Source organism: Ranitomeya variabilis, chromosome 8, assembly GCF_051348905.1.
Source record: "Ranitomeya variabilis isolate aRanVar5 chromosome 8, aRanVar5.hap1, whole genome shotgun sequence".
In the NCBI taxonomy this organism is placed as follows: Eukaryota; Metazoa; Chordata; class Amphibia; order Anura; family Dendrobatidae; genus Ranitomeya; species Ranitomeya variabilis.
Window position 1 is genome coordinate 128,244,402 of NC_135239.1, and position 21,848 is coordinate 128,266,249.

A 21,848-nucleotide genomic window follows, 5' to 3' on the forward strand; every position below is an offset into this window, starting at 1 on the left:
AACTCTGGGCAAAACCGTCAATGAAAAAGACCTGGGTATATGGGTGGATGACAAACTCATATTCAGTGGCCAGTGTCAGGCAGCTGCTACAAAGGCAAATAAAATAATGGGATGTATTAAAAGAGGCATAGATGCTCATGAGGAGAACATAATTTTACCTCTATACAAGTCACTAGTTCGACCACACTTAGAATACTGTGCACAGTTCTGGTCTCCGGTGTATAAGAAAGACATAGCTGAACTGGAGCGGGTGCAGAGAAGAGCGACCAAGCTTATTAGAGGACTGGGGGGTCTGCAATACCAAGATAGGTTATTACACTTGGGGCTATTTAGTTTGGAAAAACGAAGACTAAGGGGTGATTTTATTTTAATGTATAAATATATGAGGGGACAGTACAAAGACCTTTCTCATGATCTTTTTAATCATAGACCTGAGACAGGGACAAGGGGGCATCCTCTACGTCTGGAGGAAAGAAGGTTTAAGCATAATAACAGACGCAGATTCTTTACTGTAAGAGCAGTGAGACTATGGAACTCTCTGCTGTATGATGTTGTAATGAGTGATTCATTAATTAAATTTAAGAGGGGACTGGATACCTTTCTGGAAAAGTATAATGTTACAGGGTATATACACTAGATTCCTTGATAAGGCGTTGATCCAGGGAACTAGTCTGATTGCCGTATGTGGAGTCGGGAAGGAATTTTTTTCCCCATGGTGGAGTTACTCTTTGCCACATGGTTTTTTTTTGCCTTCCTCTGGATCAACATGTTAGGGCATGTTAGGTTAGGCTATGGGTTGAACTAGATGGACTTACAGTCTTCCTTCAACCTTAATAACTATGTAACTATGTAACATGGCCAGAATACTAACATGGCCAGAATACTAACACCGACCGTCCAGGACCTTGCTCATGGATCCAACAGATCCATGCAGTCTGACCATGTGACCCACACCCTGGTCACATTATCTAGGTGTAACCACTCCCTTGGGTGGGAGTGTGGGTGTGTGTGGCTAGTCTGATCCTCCCATCTCTCATAACTAGCCCTGCCAATCTCCCATTAGCATTACACAACTACTTGTGGGACTACTGGTCCCAGCACACCAACCAAACTTCAGATTGACAGCACAGAGTGTCTTCCTCTGCAACACACACCGGCCATTAACACTCCTGCCGGACTTTGTCTCATCACATTTATGCCTCCAAGCGCATCTTGAAGCACACACACAGCACCCCCTGGCTGTAACGTGGGTCACCGCACCACATACCTGCCCCTTTGTTCAACCCTATTGGGATGGACACATGACATAAACCCGGGGTCCCGATACCCAGTACCTACGTCCTCTTTGACAGGCCTCCCCGCCCCCAGCGGTCAGTTTGACGGCCTTGGGCTTCAACCCTTGAGTCACCATCCGTCTGTGTCACTAGACCCTTTCTGGTCAACATTTTTGCTCACCTCTGCCAAGTCCCAGAGTTGGTCAGACCCACACTTCTCTCTGGTCATATAGTCTGGCATAGCTACCACAGTCATCCTGACGTCACCTTGTGGAGCACTATCATTCCACTGTGTCAGTGCTTCTATCAGCACAATTATAGCTGCTTTTTATAAGATACTACCCCCTCTAATTAATAACCACCGAAGTTGGTTCCTCAATTAGAAATGCTAGCGTCGGAAGCAAGATGATGGATGAACAGGGCCAGTAGAGGCAACCTTTATGTAGGTCTATCAATGATCTTCAAGACTAAACCTTGGCTGCATCAGCAGCATATATAGGTGTGTATACCTTCACTGCAGTATGGTGTATTCCGGTGTTACACATGTACAGATGTGTGTAAACCGTAGTTTTGTTGGCAGCAGTGAACTCGGTGTATATGTATACCTTATTATTGGGGAGATAAGGTCAATAGGAAATGGAATAACTGGTTTCAGAGAGAAGAATATTTAAAGTTCCAGTTCGGTACCCCTAGCTTAGGAGAAGTATATTTAAATTTGCTGAGATATACGGGGGTATAGAGGGAGTATACATGTAAAAATTAATGTGCGGTACATTATGATCTATTGAGTCAAGTGACTGCATACACCAAGTTTTTCCATGGGATACACCCGAGTGGCGTTGATAGAGCACTGAGGGGTTAATAGTAGCAGGGTAGCGCACGTGTACTATCATGTGTGTCCTGCGATCGGGACGTGAGACCAAGTGACCAGGTTTCGGGTGTTGAATTTTTATCTAGTGCACTGATAATCACGAGCACTTTATGTATAATGTCTACTTTTGTTTCTTTTTAGGTATATATATTAAATGTTAAGTTTTAATTGATATTTAAGGGCTGACTTTGCTGTATCTAGTCCATATATTTGGAGTCAGAGAGACTCAGGAAGAATCTCTGGGTACTTGTATTGCTAATATTCTTCTATCAGCACACCATTATACTCGGCCCTAGTGGTTCCTACTGGTAATGATACGTCACAGTCAATGTAGAGGCAGGCTGTCAAACGTCCTTTAATGTCCCCACCTGTGTCATTCACTCTTGTCCCTATCCCAGGCGACACAGTGCACTCATGAGGAGTCCTCATCCAAGACACTCCACTCCCTGAGTCTATCAGCGCCATCACACATGAGGACCTTGCTCATGGATCCAACAGATCCATGCAGTCTGACCATGTGACCCACACCCTGGTCACATTATCTAGGTGTAACCACTCCCCTGGGTGGGAGTGTGGGTGTGTGTGGCTAGTCTGACCCTCCCATCTCTCATAACTAGCCCTGACAATCTCCCATTAGCATTACACAACTACTTGTGGGACTACAGGTCCCAGCACACCAACCAAACTTCAGATTGACAGCACAGAGTGCCTTCCTCTGCAACACACACACCGGCCATTAACACTCCTGCCGGACTTTGTCTCATCACATTTATGCCTCCAAGCGCATCTTGTAGCACACACACTGCGCCCCCTGGCTGTAACGTGGGTCACCGCACCACAACCCGTAATCTTCTTTTACACGCTCATTTTCAAAGTCAGAATAAACACATGTATAAAACATCAAAAAATACAAAACAAAATTGGTGGAAAAAAAGTATTTATGGTCCTTAGATCTTAAACTGTACGGACATTTAAAGTGAACTACCAAAAGCCATAAGAAATCTTGCTGATGGTAAAAAGCTCTAGCTGATGACTTTACAGTCAAGTGTAACTTTGCATCTTTGCGGAGGTTGAGTACTGCACTTGGCAATCTCCATCTGTCCATAGATAATAAAAACTACGGAGATGTGCATACTGACTTTGCCATTCAGAAGAAACTCTGCAGAGCCCTGTTCCCAGGATCATTGGAGGTTCCAGTGGGGTAGCCTAGATACAGCCAAAGCTAACAGACAGTTCTCCGTCCTCCACCTTCTTGACCTGTCCTCTGCTTTCGACACAGTCGATCACTGCCTACTGCTACAGATTCTTTCTTCCCTTGACATCAAAGACCTTGCCCTGTCCTGGATTGCCTCATACCTTTCCGACCGCTCATTTAGCATTTCCCACTCCCACACCACCTCCTCATCCCGCCCTCTCTCTCTTGGAGTCCCTCAAGGCTCTGTCCTAGGGCCCCTACTTTTTTCCATCTATACCCTTGGCCTAGGACAACTCATAAAGTCCCATGGCTTCCAGAACCACCTGTATGCGGACAACACTCAGATCTACCTCTCTGGCCCAGATGTCACCTCTCTGCTGTCCAGAATCCCGAAGTGTCTGTCAGCCATATCCTCCTTCACATCTCGCTTCCTAAAACTCAATGTAGACAAAAGCGAACTCATCATCTTTCCCCCATCCCACTATCCCCCTTACCTGATCTATCTATTATGGTAAACGGCATCATGCTCTCTTCCGCACCTGAAATCCTCTGCCTTGGGGTAACTTTCGACTCTGCCTTGTCCTTCAAACTGCACATCCAAACTCTTGCCACCTCCTGTCGCCTCCAACTCAAAAATATTGTCAGAATCCGTTCCTTCCTCAGCCCACAATCTACCAAAACTCTTGTGCATGCCCTCATCATCTCCTGCCTCGACTACTGCAACACCCTCCTCTATGGCCTCCCCGCTAACTCTCTTGCACCACTCCAGTCTGTCCTCAACTCTGCTGCCCGGCTAATCCACCTCTCTCCTCGCTACTCCCCTGCTTCTCCCCTCTGCAAATCCCTTCACTGGCTCCCAATTCCCAACAAATCCAGTTTAAACTACTAACACTGATCTACAAAGCCATCCACAACCTGTCCCCTCCCTATATCTCTGAACTAATCTCCCAATATCTTCCCTCACGTAATCTTTGATCCTCCCAAGACCTCCTACTCTCCTCCACACTTATTCGTTCCTCACATAACCGCCTCCAAGATTACTCCCGAATATCCCCCATCCTCTGGAATTCCATGCCTCAACACATCCGATTATCCACCACCCTCGGATCCTTTAGACGGAACCTGAAAACCCATCTCTTCAAGAAAGCCTACAGCCTGTAATAACCATTCTGCCGCCTCGCCATCGCCAGAGCCGCCGCCTCGCCATCGCCAGAGCCGCCGCCTCGCCATTGCCAGAGCCGCCGCCTCGCCCCCTACCTTCTGCCTCTTCCCCACTATCCCATAGAATGTAAGTCCGCAAGGACAGGGTCCTCTCCCTTCTGTACCAGTCTGTCACTGTAAACTTGTTTACTGTAAACGATATCTATAACTCTGTATGTAACCCCTTTCTCATGTACAGCACCATGAAATTAATGGTGCTATGTAAATGAATAATAATAATAATACCAGATATGGATGTCGGAATCTTTTATTAAAACTGTTATTTTTGCTCTTTCCACAGTTTTTCTCAGTTTCATGGATTAATAACACATTATAAAATTGGAGCACTTTGCATGAACATTATTGACCATGAGTTAAAGCGCCATGAACTGTGGCAAGAAGAATTGGCCAAGAAGAAGAAGTCTAATATCCTTTGAAAATATATCGAATGTCTACTGAGATATGCATGTTTTGTTGCATGTTTTGTAGTTTTGCAACCTATTTGAGTGTTACTTAAAGAGAACCGGTCAGGACAATTTTGTAGTTTACAATATAGACGTGTATTACAATATAGACATGTATATAATGGCATTATGATACTGCTTACAGTGATACCTTTGGTGAAGAAAACCACTTTGTGTTTCTTTTTTAATCTCCATTTGAAGTTTTCTTGATTTTCTTGATAATGATATTTTGGTGCACAGGGGCTGGACTGTACACTGGGTATTCTCCGCCATGTGATTTCCTTGTTTGAATCTCAGTAGTGACCTGCCTGCCATTCATAAACTGGAGGCAGGCGAAGGGGCCTGGAATAACAGACTGGAGAAAGGTGGAGGGGCCGGGAATAACAGACTGGAGGTGGATGGAGGGGCCGAGAATCACAGACTGGGGGTGGGCAGGAATCAAAATCTGGAGGTTGGTGGAGGGGCCGAGAATGACAGACTGGAAACGGGCTGAGGGGCCTGGAATCACACACTAGAGGAGGTTGGAGGGGCTGAGAATACCGGATGTGGGTTCCGGGGTCCAGGAATCACAGACTAGAGGTGGGCGGAGGGGCCGGGTATCACAGACTGAAGGCAGATGGAGGGTTCGGGAATAACAGTCCTGAGCAGAAGGCCTGGGAATCACAGACAGGAGTGGAGGGCCTGGGAGTCACAGACTGGAGTGGAGGGGCCAACTTGATTAGTAGAAAACTTCAAATGCTGATTACCAAAGCGGATTTCTTCACCAGAGGCATCAATGTAATCAGTATTACAAAGAGATTCCAGCCAAATTGTGCTGACAGGTTCTGTTTACCAGTCCACATATTCCACCTTCTCAAGACTTAAATGAAGCGTGTCATTAGAGGTTGGCCTTTTACTTAAAGGGTGCATCCTTTAAAAAAATTGTACTTAAGCATTATAAAGAAAAAAAAAATTACTTAAGCATTAACAGGCAGGTAATTGTAACTTACCTGGCTGTTGTGCACAGCACCCTTCTTCCCCGGCTGTTATAGACTGACCTGGGTTGGAGTAGTGATATTGCAACCGATGGGGGTAGCACCAGCAGGTAGTGTAGTCAGGAATAGCCAAGGAGTTGGTATACGTGATCAGCAGTGTAGTTTAAAGGAGCAACACGTAGCGTAGTCAGGGATAGCCAAGGAGTTGGTACACAGGGGCAACAATGTAGTTTAAAAAAGTAGGTGAAAGGAAGCTTGACTAGAGGCTGTAATCTCAATAATCTCTCAAGGAAGGGAGTGCAGTGCCAGGTTTACATAGGGAGTTCAATCAGGGTGGTGCCAGTCAGAAACATCACAGGTACAAGTATCTGGGCTAGCACAGAACTGTCCTGTGAGCTGAATAGCTCAGAGGGAACAGCTGCTGCCTGGTGCACAGGAGCCCGCTGGGTTCAAGTCCTGATAGTACTACCCTCCATCCAGGATGGCCCCTGAACATCTCAGGCTCTGGCTTCTCTGGGTGTCTCTGATAAAAAGCTCTTGTAAGCCTGAGTGCGTGAACTTTGCCCTTTGGCTCCCATGAATTATCTTCTGGTCCATAACACCTTCATTGCACCATATATTGTGGTCTTCCTCTAAATCTTCTAGAATCCAGAATTTTATCCACAATATACTCTTCTTCACCATAGACTTTTTCTGGATACAAGGATACATGGAACACAGCGGGAATTTTAAGGCTGTTAGGAAGTCTTAAACTGAAAGCAACTTGGTTCATTTGTGCAGAAATTTGAAAAAGTGCTATGAATTTTTTAACCAATTTAGAAGACAGTGCGTTCGTTTTCAGATTTTTTTTGTAGAAAGCCAAACCTTGTCATCAACCTGAAGGGTAGGAAGGGCTTTGCAATGTTTATCTGTTGTTTCTTTGTGATCTTGGGCCTTGTGTAACATCTCTGTTAGTTCTTTTTGAGCTTTCTGAAACTCTGTAAGTATGTTTTGTAACAGCAGGAACCAAATTATTAAATGTAAGATTAGGAATAAATACCGGATTTAAACCACAGTTAGCAAAAAATGGACTTTGGACTGTAGAACTGTGTTTGTAGTTATAGGCAAGTTCTGCTGTTGGTAAATGGTCCACCCAGTCAACCTGTAGGTAAGAAATTAAACAGTGCAGGTATTATTCAAGGGTTTGGTTAGTTGTTTCAGTCTGGTCATTGGATTGAGGGTGGAAGGCGGTAGACAAATTGGCAGTAACTCCTAAAGCTGTACAAAAGCTTTTCCAAAATCTTTATGTAAAATGAACACCTCTATCAGAAATGACATTGTCAGGAATTCCATGCAACCTAAATATCTCTTTGACTGTTAATTCTGCGGTTTGTTCAGTGGTAGGAATCCCTTTACTTGGAATAAAATAGTCCATCTTTGTGAGCCGATCCACCACAAGAAGAACAGTAATTTCTTTAGATGGAGTTTATTAAGAACAGTCACCAGATGATTGGCCTCTTCCAAAAGATGTCTTTATTCAGAAAAGGAGACTTTAATAGCTTAAAGCTTTTTTATTTCCAATGCCCTAGCTCTTTTCTTTTCTGCATATGACATGGTAATAGAAAGCAATGCGCATGGATGAAACAGCATTTTGTCTCAAACTCGCTGTTATAAAACTGCTCCCACTGCAAAGTCTGAGGCTTCTACTTTGACAACAAACGACAGTTCAGGATTTGGATGGACTTAGTAACATTTGTCCATCCAGTTCAGTCTATATTCCGTTAAAAAAATCCCCAGATCTACGTCCTTCTAAAGTACCTAATAACTGTAAGATACAATATTGTTATGCTCCAGGAAGACATCCGCACCTCTCTTGAACTTCTCGACTGAGTTCGCCATCACCACCTCCTCAGGCAAGGAATTTCAGATTCTCACTGCCCTAACGGTAAATAATCCTAGTAAAAAGTCTAGGACTAGTAATGGTGCTGAATTAAAAAGTGTCCTTAGTTAGTCGAAAGCCACTTGTGCCTCTGGAGACCAGAAACACATTTTGGTTTTCTTTGTGATTGAAGTAATTGTCAAAATGATTTTTGAAAAAGTTTTTAATGAATCTACCTTAGAAACTTGAAAATCCTATAAAGCGCTGAACATTTTTTTTTTCATTTCTTGGGGTAGGCCAGTCAACTACCACTCTGATTTTACTGGGATTCATGCTCAGACCTTCAGAGGAGATGTTATATCCCAGAAATTGAGGTCTGGTTTGTTTCAATTCACATTTTTCGAGTTTGATATACAATGGGGGAAAAAGCATACTCCTGTCCCCACAATGCTCCTTCCAGGTCATCCCCTCAATTCCATCACTCTCATTCCCTTCTTTTGAGGTCCACACCATCAGGCTCTTCCATCCCCTCTCCCTCAGAGGAGCGGTCATATATCTGCACCCAGGCTCGCCCAGCCAGTTCTTTGACCACGTCTCAGCCTGGCTGCGCACTAAATGTCCTCAGACGTCCCAACCCTTCTCCTGGGAGACTTTAACATCCCCATACACAGCCCCACTTCCACATCGGCATCCCAGCTTCTATCACTAACCACTTCTCTCGGCCTCTCACAGCTCTCAACCTCTGAAACACACAAAGACGGTAACAACCTTGACATGGTCTTCGCACGGCTCTGCCCAATCTCCTACCCAGATAGCTCACCGCTTCCCCTCTCTAACCACAACATTCTCTCCTTCACGCTCACAATCCCTCGCCCACCCCAGCACACCCCTACCTACCCCACATTCATAAATCTACACACCATTAACTCACACACTTTTAGACTTACACTCACCACTGTCCCCAATTTCCTCTTTTTCCTGTCCTGATCAAGCTGTACACCACTACAATGACACTCTGAGGCACCCTGGACCAAGTTGCACCCCTCACCCTCCGAACCTCCAAGCACAGAGTAAAACAGCCCTGGCTCATATCGCAAACTCGGCTTCTTCAGCGATGCTCTCGAAGTGCTGAACGCTTATGGAAGAAAACTCGCACACCAGAAGATTTCATCCACTTCAAATTTATGTTAAGAACCTGTAACTCTGCACTTGACCTTGCCAAATAGACCTACTACGCCACCCTGATCTTCTCACTATCCAACAACCCCAAGAAACTTTTTGATACGTTTGACGCCCTCCACAGGCCAAAAGCCCCTATCACAGACATTTTTGCTGATGACCTGACCTCCCACTTTATAGAGAAAATAGATAATATCCAACAGGAAATCCGCTCCCAGCCACCAAGTGCAGTGATTCCCATCCCTCCCTGCATTTCCCTTGGCTCATTCTCCACTTTTGGTCCCCTTCACAGAAGAAGTCTCCAGGCTCCTCTCTTCTTGTCGTCCTACTACATGCACAACCGCCTTATTCCCTCACATGTGCTCCAGTCACTCTCTCCAGTCGTCCCAACTCCCCTAACTACAATCTTTAATCTCTCCCTCCCCTCGGGCATCTTTCAATCTTCCTTCAAACTCTCTATCAGTACTCTATTATTAAAGAAACCCTCTCTCGATCCATCCTGCACAAATAACTACACGGCCCCAATTGGGCAGACCATCAGCAGATTTGGCTTTCAGTACCATCTTTATGCCGATTTCACACAACTATATACGTCATTCCCTGACCTTACTCCCGCTATACTACAGAACACCAGTGACTGTCTGTCTGCAGTCTCCGACATCATGTCTGCCCTCTATCTGAAACTCAACCTTTCCAAAACTGAACTTCTTCTGCACCCACCGTCTATTAACCTCCCTAAATCTGACATTTCCCTCTCTGTGGGTGGCAACATAATAATACCCCAGCAGCAGGCGCACTGTTTGGGTGTTCCGTTTGACACCAATCTCTCCTTCACTTCCCATATACAATCTCTTGCCTGCTCGTGCCGCTTACACCTAAAGAAAATCTCTAGAATCCGCCCTTTTTCTCACCGTGGAAACAACAAAACCCCTCACTGTTGCATTGATCCACTCCCGCCTGGACTACTGTAACGCTCTATTAATTGGCCTCCCTGTCACTCGACTTTCCACTCTCCAGTCTATCCTTAATGCAGCAGCCAGGGTCATCTACCCGGCTAATCGTTACTCAGATGCATCCGCTCTCCGTCAGTCATTACACTGGCTGCATATTCATTATAGGATCCAATTCAAAGTACTTATTCTCACCTACAAAGCTCTTCACAGTGCAGCACCCCCTTACATCTCCTCTCTTATTTCTGTCTATCGGCCTAGCCGACTGCTGCACTCTGCTTTCGACTAACCTCTGCACTAATCCGTACCTCCCACTCCCGTCTCCAAGACTTCTCCCACGCTGCGCCAATCCTCTGGAATTCTCTACCCCAAGAAATTAGGACCACCCACAATTTGCAAAGTTTTAGGCGTGCCCTCAAAACATATTTGTTCAGAGCCGCCTATCACGTTCCTTAATCAGTCATTTTATGTGTTAGGGCGCGTATGTAGCCCCTTCACTATCTCCATCTATCCCCCACTCGCTCAAGATGGCTGGACCATCATTGTAAATACATCATTGTAATTAAGCTCCTGTACTTTGTATCTCCCCCACCTCATTGTAGATTGTAAGCTCAGAATGCAGCATTAGTGCAGCACAAGGTGACTCTTTTAGTTACAAACACTTGGGGGGTGACAGGTTCCCTTTAAATTTTGGTGCCAGAAGCAGTGTAAAGACTGGTGGAAAGCATGCCAAGATGCATGAAAGCTGTGATTAAAAATCATAGTTATTCCACAAAATATTGATTTCTGCACTCTTCCGGAGTTAAAACATTAGCATATAGAAAAAAGCGCGCACAGGGCTGAATAATACAAAAACCTTTTTGTTTCATTCTTAAAATGACAAACATTAAAAGTGTGGGCCAATAATGTATGGTGGTGAGCTAGATTATTTATAGTGGCACCATAGGTTGCCAGGCGACCATAGTAATAGTAGCAGCAATAAATGTACCGTATATATTCGAGTATAAGCCGAGATTTTCAGCCCAAATTTTTGAGCTGAAAGTGCCCCTCTCGACTTATACGTGAGTCACGGTCGGCGGCAGGGTCAGCTGGTGAGGGGGAGAGAGGATTGTCGCATACTCACCTAGTCCCAGCGCTCCTGGCGCTCCCCCTGCCTGTCACACTGTCTTCGGGTGCCACAGCTCGTCCCCTGTTCAGCGGTCACGTGGGACCGCTCATTAAAGTTATGAATATGGACTCCACTCCCATAGGGGTGGAGCCGCATATTCATTCCTCTAATCAGCGGTGCCATTGACCGCTGACAGAGGAAGAGGCTGCGGCACCCGAAGACAGTGTGACAGGCAGGGGGAGCGCCGGGACTAGGTGAGTATTTTATATTCACCTGTCCACGTTCCACCCGCCGGGCGCCGCTCCGTCTTCCCATCCTCTTGCTCTGACTGTTCAGGTCAGAGGGCGCGATGATGTACTAGTGTGTGTGCCGCTCTCTGCCTGAACAGTCAGTGCGGAGAGACGCCGAGACGGGACGCTGAGGAGCTGCAGGCAGCAAGAGAGGTGAGTATGTGTTTTTTTTTTATTGCAGCAGCAGCAGCGTTATATATGGCACAGCTTTATAAGGAGCATCTATGGGCCAATAATGAACGCTATAGAACAATATATGGCACAGCTTTATAAGGAGCATCTATGGGGCCATAATGAACAGTGCAGAGCATTGTATATGGGGCATCTATGGGGCCATAATGAACAGTGCAGAGCATTCTGTATGGCACAGCTTTATAAGGAGCATCTATGGGGCCATAATGAACGATGCAGAGCATTCTATATGGCACAGCTATATATGGATCATCTATGGGGCAATAATCAACGGTATGGAGCATTATATATGGCACAGCTTTATATGGAACCTCCTTTGGGGCAATAATGAACGGTATGGAGCAACTATTTTTACTTTTGAAATTCACCGGTAGCTGCTGTATTTTCCACCCTAGGCTTATACTCGAGTCAATAAGTTTTCCCAGTTTTTTGTGGCAAAATTAGGGGGGTCGGCTTATACTCGGGTCGGCTTATACTCGAGTATATACGGTAATCTGTATCAAAATACTCCAAAACCTGGCATAGTTAGTACTCTACTCAGGGCCGTATTTAGAGTTTCTGCTGCCCTAGGCAGCTGCCTCCCCCATTGGCGAGTATGACTAATGCAGACACTATCGGCAGTGATTTAGGCTACTTTCACATCAGCGATTTTTGACATTTGCGGCAGATCCGGTAGTTTTTCCACATCCGTAATGGATCACTTATGGCAACACTGTTCGGCCTCATTTATTCCCTATGGGACTTGCGGCACTTGCGGTTTTGCTGCGATCCGGGAAATGCGGGAAAACAGGAAAAAAAATGCTGCTAGCAGTGTTTTTTTGTCTCACCTCAAGTGCCGCACATGTCCACAAGTCCCATAGGGAATGAATGAGGCCGAATGCAGAGTTGCCGGCCTGTAAGTGATATGTTACGCGACAGATGCGGAAAAACTGCAGTATCAGCCGCGAACGGAGAAAATTGCTGATGTGAAAGTAGCCTTAGCAAACCTTTCCATTAGTTGTCATGTGAGAATCTGGTGGATCTCATACACAGAACATGGTCAGTTCATTCTGCCACGGTTGCAAGGTTTGGCTGACAGATTTTTAAGGGGAACCTGTCAGTCGATTCATACTACCAACACCACGGGCAGCATCAGTCAGACTGCAAACAGGGAAGTTTATCTCTGCAATGCTGGGACGTTTCACAGAGAATAGTGTGAAGAGCTGGATGGGTAATTTAGTGAGAGGACTGACTAATCTGCTGCTATCATCTGTGGGCTTCTCACTCCATGTCTCTAGATCATGGGTGGGCAATTTATTTTCCCGAGGGGCCAGATGAAAGACCATGACTGTTGTGGAGGCCGAACCAATAGCATGAAAATAATTCTACTCAATATGAATTAATATTAATTGTATCACTTAATATTGAGCAGAAATAAGTATGCTGACACTCCCCTATATATCTTTAAACCCCCCACAGCCCCTTATATACAGCATGAGCCCCACACAGCCTCCCCATATACAGCATGAGCCCCACACAGCCTCCCCATATACAGCATGAGCCCCACACAGCCTCCCCATATACAGCATGAGCCCCACACAGCCTCCCCATATACAGCATGAGCCCCACACACCCTCCCTATATACTGCATGAGCCCCACACAGCCTCCCTATATACAGCATGAGCCCCACACAGCCTCCCTATATACTGCTTGAGCCCCACACAGCCTCCCTATATACTGCATGAGCCCCACACAGCCTCCCTATATACAGCATGATCCCCACACAGCCTCCCTATATACTGCATGAGCCCCACACAGCCTCCCCATATACAGCATGAGCCCCACACAGCCTCCCCATATACAGCATGAGCCCTACACACCCTCCCTATATACAGCATGAGCCCCACACAGCCCCCCTATATACTGCATGAGCCCCACACAGCCTCCATATATACAGCATGAGCCCCACACGGCCTCCCTGTATACAGCATGAGCCCCACACAGCCATCCTATATACAGCATGAGCCCCACACAGCCTCCCCATATACAGCATGAGCCTCACACAGCCTCCCCATATACTGCATGAGCCCCACACAGCCTCCCCATATGCAGCATGAGACCAGCCTCTCATCCCCATATACTGCATGAGCCCCACACAGCCTCCCTATATACAGCATGAGCCTCACACAGCCTCCCTATATACTGCATGAGCCCCACACAGCCTCCCCATATACAGCATGAGCCTCACACAGCCTCCCTATACACTGCATGAGCCCCACACAGCCTCCCCATATACAGCATGAGACCAGCCTCTCATCCCCTCCTCACCAGCCTCTCATATCCTCCCCTTAGCAGCCTCCCCTCTCCTCACTCACATAAGCAGCCTCCCCTCACCAGCCTCTCATCCCCTCTCCTTTCCAGCCTCTCATTTCCTCTCCTTACCAGACTCTCACCTTCTCTCCTGCCTCTCATCTCCTCCCTTTAGCAGCCTCCCGTCTCCTCTCTCACATCAGCAGACTCCCGTCTCCTCTCTCACTTCACTCCTCTCTGCAGCTTCCTCTGAGTCCTCACACACTGCCCGCCTCCTCTCCCTGCTCACCGCCGACTTCAGTAGCTTCTCCCACAAACATGACCTGCTTCTCTGCAGTCTGCTCCAGTGCTCCTACATTAAGAAGAGCGCGCAGCGTGTCACATGACCGGCGTCAGGACCATGATGCACTTGGGCCTGCTGCTGCTTAAAGGTACATCACCCATTTCTGCCCCATACAGTAGTCAGGGCTGTAAAACCCTGATGGCAGCCCTGCGCCCAGGGCTGCCACCAGGAATTTCAGGGCCCCATACTGGCAAAATTTTCAGGGCCCCCTTGAGACTCCACCCAGGCTACACCTCAGCTCCGCCTCCACCCATCCAATCTTCCACAATCCCACTGCCCACCCTTGGAAAAACTCCACTTCTGCACCGTGTCCTCACCAATCACAAATTATCAGTTCCCATCGAATATCAGATCACATACATAACCAACAGCTTTTGTTTTGGCCAAAAGATTTTTTCATACGCCACCACGGCAAGGTAGACTCTTTTGGGACAGTAATACTCTAACCTATTAAAAATTTATTTAAATATCCAATACTCTTTTTAGGTATATTTTTATTCAAGGGAATGTGTCACATACATTTTTTTAAATGAACAATAATACCATATACAAGAGACAAATACTGTCACACCATGACAAGTCCACATACAGTGTTACCATTAGAGATAAGTAAATTTGCTCAGGTTACCTCTTATTTGGCATGCTGCAGAGGAAACCTGCGGGCCAATCAGATGTTCGGCTCCGCAGCTGCATGTGTCGCGGCTGTGTGACAGTCACGACACATGCATGAAGAGCACAACAAACAGGCCATCCATGCATGTGTCTTGACTGTGACACAGCTGTGACACATGCAGCTGTGGAGCCGATCAGCTGAATGGCCTGCTCTATCCAGGAAGCTTGCTGAATAAGAGGGAACCCGAGAAAATTTGCCTATCACATAATGAACAAATAATACCACATACAAGGAACAAATACCACCACACCATGACCGGACCACATATTATCACCACACAATGACCTATAATACTACATACAAGGGACAAATACCACCACACCATAACCAGACCACATATTACCATCACATAGTGAACAAATAATACCACATACAAGGGACAAACACCACCACACCATGTCCAGACAAAATATTACCACCATATAATAAACAGATAATAATGACAAACTGAAAGGATCTGCCACGTAGTGTATGTCAGATTAATGTTCTACTGTTGAACGGAAAAACCCAGTGGTGGCTTCCAGAAAAGGAAGATGACAGCGCATGTGCCATTCTCTGCATTCATTTCTACAGGAACTGCGAAAATTTCTGAATGACCCTGGTGGGACATTTATGTATGTAACATAGATTATATATCCCATCAATATGCCATAAATATCCCTGATGGGACAGGGAACATTCTAATTACATGGTCAAGATACACCTGTACTTTAGTCAGAGATAAGTATACCCTAATATAACCAATTATGGGGATAAAGTGGCCATATTGTGCTCAGATAGCAGGTCTATGCAGGCAGCAGAGGATTTTAACGCTCTGGACTTTACAAGAGTCTACAGCACTGATCAGCCTGTTCTTGGGAGAGGTAATAAGGACCTTTCTGCCATCTTCACTAAATGTATGAATAAATTGACAAATGGCTGGCACCATTCATCTGTGTGTCTCTACCAGTCTAATTTTGGCTGATCGCTGCCGACAGTATCAGACTGTATGGACGCATCTTATTTAGGAGGGGAATGGTGATCCCTAGTTGTCAGTTAGGGTACCGTCACACAGTGCCATTTTCATCGCTACGACAGCACGATTCGTGACGTTCTAGCGATATCGTTACGATATCGTTGTGTCTGACACGCTGCTGCGATCAGACATCACGCTGAGAATCGTACGTCGTAGCAGATCGTTTTGAACTTTCTTTCGTCGCTTGATCACCCGCTGACATCGCTGGATCGTTGTGTGTGACACCGATCCAGCGATGTATTCGCTTGTAACCAGGGTAAACATTGGGTAACTAAGCGCAGGGCCGTGCTTAGTAACCCGATGTTTACCCTGGTTACCAGCGTAAACGTAAAAAAACAAACAGTACATACTTACATTCCGGTGTCTGTCCTCCGGCGTCTCAGGTTCTCTGCACTGTGAGCGCCTGCCGGCCGGAAAGCGAGCACAGCGGTGACGTCACCGCTCTGCTTTCCGGCCGCTGTGCTTACACAGTGCAGAGAAGCAGAACGCCGGGGGACAGACACCGGAATGTGAGTATGTACTGTTTGTTTTTTTTACGTTTACGCTGGTAACCAGGGTAAACATCGGGTTACTAAGCGCGGCCCCGCGCTTAGTAACCCGATGTTTACCCTGGTTACCCGGGGACTTCGGCATCGCTCCAGCGCCGTGATTGCAAAGTGTGACTGCAGTCTACGACGCTGGAGCGATAATCATACGACGCTGCGACGTCACGGATCGTGCCGTCGTAGCGATGAAAATGGCACTGTGTGACGGTACCCTTAGGCCTGGGATACAGATTTTGCAATGCGACTGATTAATTTATCCCATCGAGTGAAAGCTGCAGTTCTAAGAATTGCACGGCACACAGTAAATGGCTTTGTCCAGCAGCTGTAGCCATATAGGTAACATCAGGTTGTGTCTGCTTAGGCCAGGCGCTATACACACATTTTCAGGAGTAACAGAGGATGTGCACAACAAAGGGTCCACAGGCATTGTATATTAAAGTGATTGTCCACTACTAGGACAACCCCTTCTTGATGTTAATGTTCGGCCCCGATAAAATAATAAAGCCTGTACTCACCACCCATGCGGCGTCATTCCTGTTGTGTCGGCATTTGCTCTCCTCAGGGCTCTCGTGTGGTGTTGGGTCATACATGTAATAGTTTGTGAAAAGATAAAAAGAGACCTCAGCGACCATATAAAACTGACATGATAATCACTGCGGACCCTGACCGCACTCATCTCTACACCTACGTATAGTGAAATAACCGCGGCTTTACTGCATGGACTATTCTGTCCATTATATAATGACCATAATGATAAACATGAGAATGCAGAAACACTGGATCCCACTTGTGCTCTCAACTTGTTCACATACTGCTATTTTGGATGCCGGTTTTCTGCTAAAAAAAATGCAGTGTTGGCAGGAAACATGCTGCGCACATTATGTGCTTTTTTGATGCATTCATTTAAAAAGGTAAAAGAAATGCAGCAAAACTCTGGAAGAATTGACACGCTGCAATTTTTTAAAAGAAAAAATATTTTGCGGCTACTGTAAAATGCTCACTTATATACATACAGTATACAGGTATATGACGTCTACTCACGCATTATAGATGAGGTGTGCTATTAACCCCTTTCTGCCAGCTGACGGAATAGTACGTCAGCTGGAAGTATCCCCCACTTTGAGGTGTGCTCCGGCGCCAAGCCCACCACCCTTTCGCCCCAATCAAAATTTTAAAAAAAGAAAAAAATCAAACCTACACATATTTGGTATCACTGTGTTCAGAATCGCCCGATCTATCAATAAAAAAAGGATTAACCTGCACCAAAATGGTATCATTAAAAACATCAGCTCAGCGTGCAAAAAATAAGCCCTCACCCAACCCCAGATCACTAACAATGGAGACGCTACAGTTATCGGAAAATGGCGCAATTTTTTTATCAAATTTTGGAATTTTTGTTTCACCACTTAGATAAAAAATAACCTAGACATGTTTGGTGTCTATGAACTCGTAATGACCTGGAGAATCATAATGGCAAGTCAGTTTTAGCATTTAGTGAACGTAGTAAAAAAGCCAAACAAAAAACACGTGTGGGATTGCACTTTTTTTTTGCAATTTCTCCACACTTGGAATTTTTTTCCCGTTTTCTGTTACACAACGTGGTAAAACAATTGGTGTCATTCAAATATACAACTCGTCCCGCAAAAAACAAGCCCTCACATGAACATATTGATGGAAAAATTAAAAAGTTATGTCTCTGGGAATGAGGGGAGCAAAAAACGAAAAAAGCCCCGGGGGTTAAAGATGAGGCTGTTTGAGTTCAATAATTCATGAACATACACGATTGTGTGCTGGTTTTAGGGTACAGAGCGCAGCGCTCATCTGCAGATGGCTGCTCTACAGTTGCTGTACACTGATAGCACCACATATACCAGCACCCTCCGGGGGATCCTTTATCAGGGGGGTCTATTACACCAGGGGTCCAATGGGAATCTGCCAGAGCCATAGGCAGGATAGGCTCACACACTTATTTATCAACAGGAAAATACATATACTGTATATTACATACACTATATACTACAGATACAAGGATCATATATATATATATATATATATATATATATATATATATATATATATATATATATATATATATATATACTGTATACACACACTATACATTCCATACACTATATACTACAGTTACACTATTACATATATATGAGGATCTATATATATATATATATATATATATATATATATATATATATATATATATATATATATATATATATATACACACACTGTACACTATACATTTCATACACTATATACTACAGATACACTATTACATATAGAAATATCATCTGCAGTATACCCATACACACTCATTTACAAACAAGAGAATACATATACTGTACACTGCATTGTATATTACATACACTATATACGCATACTACCATACACACACACATGGCCCTTCACCACCTGCCCCATCATCCCAGGACAGCGGACAGGGCAGCTGTCAGCAGAAGACTATGATGGCTGCTTCCTCTTCCAGTACAGACACTTGTCGCCCCCTCCCCCTCCCCTGGTCCCGACTGCAGCAGGTGATGAGAGGACAGGGAGGCACAGCAGTTTCCAAACCAGTACTAGAGGGACAGTGTAGCATAGTGCACTGCTGGCAGCTTGTTCCCACAGGAATAGTGGGGCACCGGGGGTCCCTCCTGCAGCCCAGTCAGAAGCCCTAATTCTGGAGCCAGTATCACTGAATTGCTCACCTTTTCTGGCTCCAGCCTCTTCCTGCAGAGCTCCGGTCAGTCACTGTTGCCATCTTTTTCAGGAGTAGATAGAGGGTGAGAGATGACGGAGGCGGAGCCAGTCCCGAGCTCTGCACATAACTAGTGCCTAGCACATAGTGCATCGCGTCTGCTGCACTGAGTGCAGCCACATCAGAGAGGAGTGATGCAGTGTGTCATCTCTAATGCCTCCAGACCAGCAGGACAGTGCCACCCCTGTCCCTGGGGCCCGGTTAGCAGAAGGAAAAGAGGTGGGGCCCGAAGTGTGTCAGACATGCTGCCTGCGTGTCTTAGTAAGTCCGGGCCCTCCTTGCCTCTGATCACCGGGCCCCTTACACAAGTAAGGGTTGTAATGCCCTGATGGCGGCCCTGCCTGCGCCCGAGACCCCCTCCCCCCCCCCCCCCCCCCGCAGCAGCCGGGACTGAGGTGAGTGGGCGGGGCGACCCCGGACTTTAAAAAAAAAAAATAAATAAATAACTTGCTCAGGTGCCGCCCCCTGCATTGTCCCCGCCCTAGGCACGTGCCCTCAAGTGCCTAGTGGCAAATACGGCCCTGACTCTACTGACAGTAAACCAAAATAAAGTGCACAGTGCATGCATCATACAGATAAGGGACAGAACAGATGGTTCTACAATAAATAGATCCACATGAAGTATGCTGCAATGACAAATAAAATGGTTTGTCCTTAGCCAAGCGATGGTGCCATAACCCTTACATTAGAGTAGATTACACAGGGTACAGGGTGATGTCCTATTCTCACCTGCTCCCCTTCCTTTACAATGACCTTTGACAGTGAGCGCATCCTAAAAAAATACTTTAATAAAAGTCAGTGGGTCAGAACCAGGATATCACTGTTTATGTAAATGAGGCTGCTGAAAACTACAGAAAGCGTGATTCTGGTATTGGTCTGTGTGGAAATTCCAAGATTTCTGATTTTTTTGTAAGAATTTAGCTTTTGCTTGTGTCTTTCATTGTGCATCTGTGCTGTGCTAACAAGGTTCTTTTCAGGAGCTTCTCCCAAGGGAAACCTTAGACATCTACATTATCAAATGCCAATGGCGTGCACTAAATACTATCTCCCATTGTTAAGAAAAGTAGCATGTGGTATTATTTTGCCGCTGCATGGAATTTTGCCATAAGTTGGAACTCTGAATGCAATGGCCGAACACTTGGCATCCGTTTTGTTGGAAACTTTTCCAGTGCATATAATAAACATATACAGTAATCAAGACTTTGGACCCTTTTTGGAAATCTGTCATAACAGAAAACCAGCATATGGCACCGTAAAAAGTCACAACATTTTTCATGCTGGTTTCAATCTGCTTTGCCCAACTGGGAAAGGCAGGATGGGGCATGATGACACCCACTCGTCTAATTCATGACTATCTGTGTGCTTTACCCCATAAATCTTACTCTGCCCCTGACTAGAGTAAGATTTTTGGCGAGTCGCACGGAGGCACCTGTTAATAATTCAAGTGCTTCTGAAACCAACACGCTGGCTGAGGTGTCAAAAAAAGCCTAAAAACATACCTCTACAACTTTGGAAAAAATCCACAGTCTCTTTCCAGCAGTTCTGTTTTTTTAGGTGGTGTTATCTTTAGGCTTCGCAGCCACATGAAGTTGTGTGCAAACTACTGCACAAAATGGCTTCAATTGGTCTCATTTTGGGAAAAAGAGCCACCTTTCGACTATTGTAATATTTTCATTATTATTCTAATGCCCACCTGATGTGCCCAGTGGGTATTATACAGTTTTGTGAGAAAAGATTCAGAATAACCTGTGTTTCAATCATTTAACCTCTTCTTCTTCTTTTTTTTATTATTCTTTCCTGTGGGTAGAATGTCAGTAACTGATCAGACCACCAAATGGACTGAAAATCCCAGAAAGTGGAGTGGATTAAGTGACTAAAGCACAAGTTATAGTGAATCTTTTCTCACAAAACTATGTATCCCCCTTCTCTATAACATGGCGCCTGTAGAGTGGACAGCATTTCATGGTGACAGGTTCTCTTTTATATTTCTTAACTAATTTGAATACTTGATGATGATCCAGAAACCCCATCCTTAATAAAAGAATATGAGAAAACCTACAAAAAATACCAGGGACTTCTTGTCAAGCAGGAACAGCTTCTAAGGGGTAGGTAGAGCTGCACTTTACCTGTTCAACCTTCTCAAAGGTTCAATCAGCATTATGTTGATATATTCCCTTTTAGCCTGCTGGTGAATAATATATTTTACCTCTCTTAGTGTATTTGTATCAAACGTTTTTATTAACTTTTACTTTGAAGAGGGCGAGTATAGATGGAATATACAGTCTGCATGAAATGTGTCTGAAGGAAGGAGTTGCTGCATAGCACAGCCAATCCAATTCAGTTTTGCTCAGCGGAGTAGTTGCCATCACATGAGTGACCAATTAGCTCCAATATAAATAGGCTGAACAAATATTCCTCACCTGCCATTTTGTAAAGATAGATTCAGTTAGTTTTTGTTTTTTTATTTTAAAAGTAGTCTCATATAGGGTTGATCGATCACCCTAAAAATCGGATCGGAAAGGATCGGTCCGATCACACTTGAAAATCGGTGATCGGGAATTCCGATCCTCATTGAAGTCAAAGGGGCTAAAAAATCGGAATTCCTAAAACACCAATTTTACATTGTGGTGTTTTCTAAATGACTAAAAACGCCAAAA

The 21,848-nt window shown here is 45.2% G+C and overlaps 1 protein-coding gene across 3 annotated transcripts in view; it reads left to right on the forward strand.

The window, feature by feature from the left end:
- Positions 1 to 21,848, forward strand: part of KIFAP3 (kinesin associated protein 3) — an 811,853-nt gene that overhangs the window by 302,481 nt on the left and 487,524 nt on the right. For all 3 annotated transcript variants that reach the window (XM_077276224.1, XM_077276225.1, XM_077276226.1), the window contains 2 exons: positions 4,842 to 4,966; positions 21,198 to 21,296. In XM_077276224.1, the coding sequence (XP_077132339.1) occupies positions 4,842 to 4,966; positions 21,198 to 21,296 (224 nt within the window). The remainder of the gene's footprint in view (positions 1 to 4,841; positions 4,967 to 21,197; positions 21,297 to 21,848) is intronic.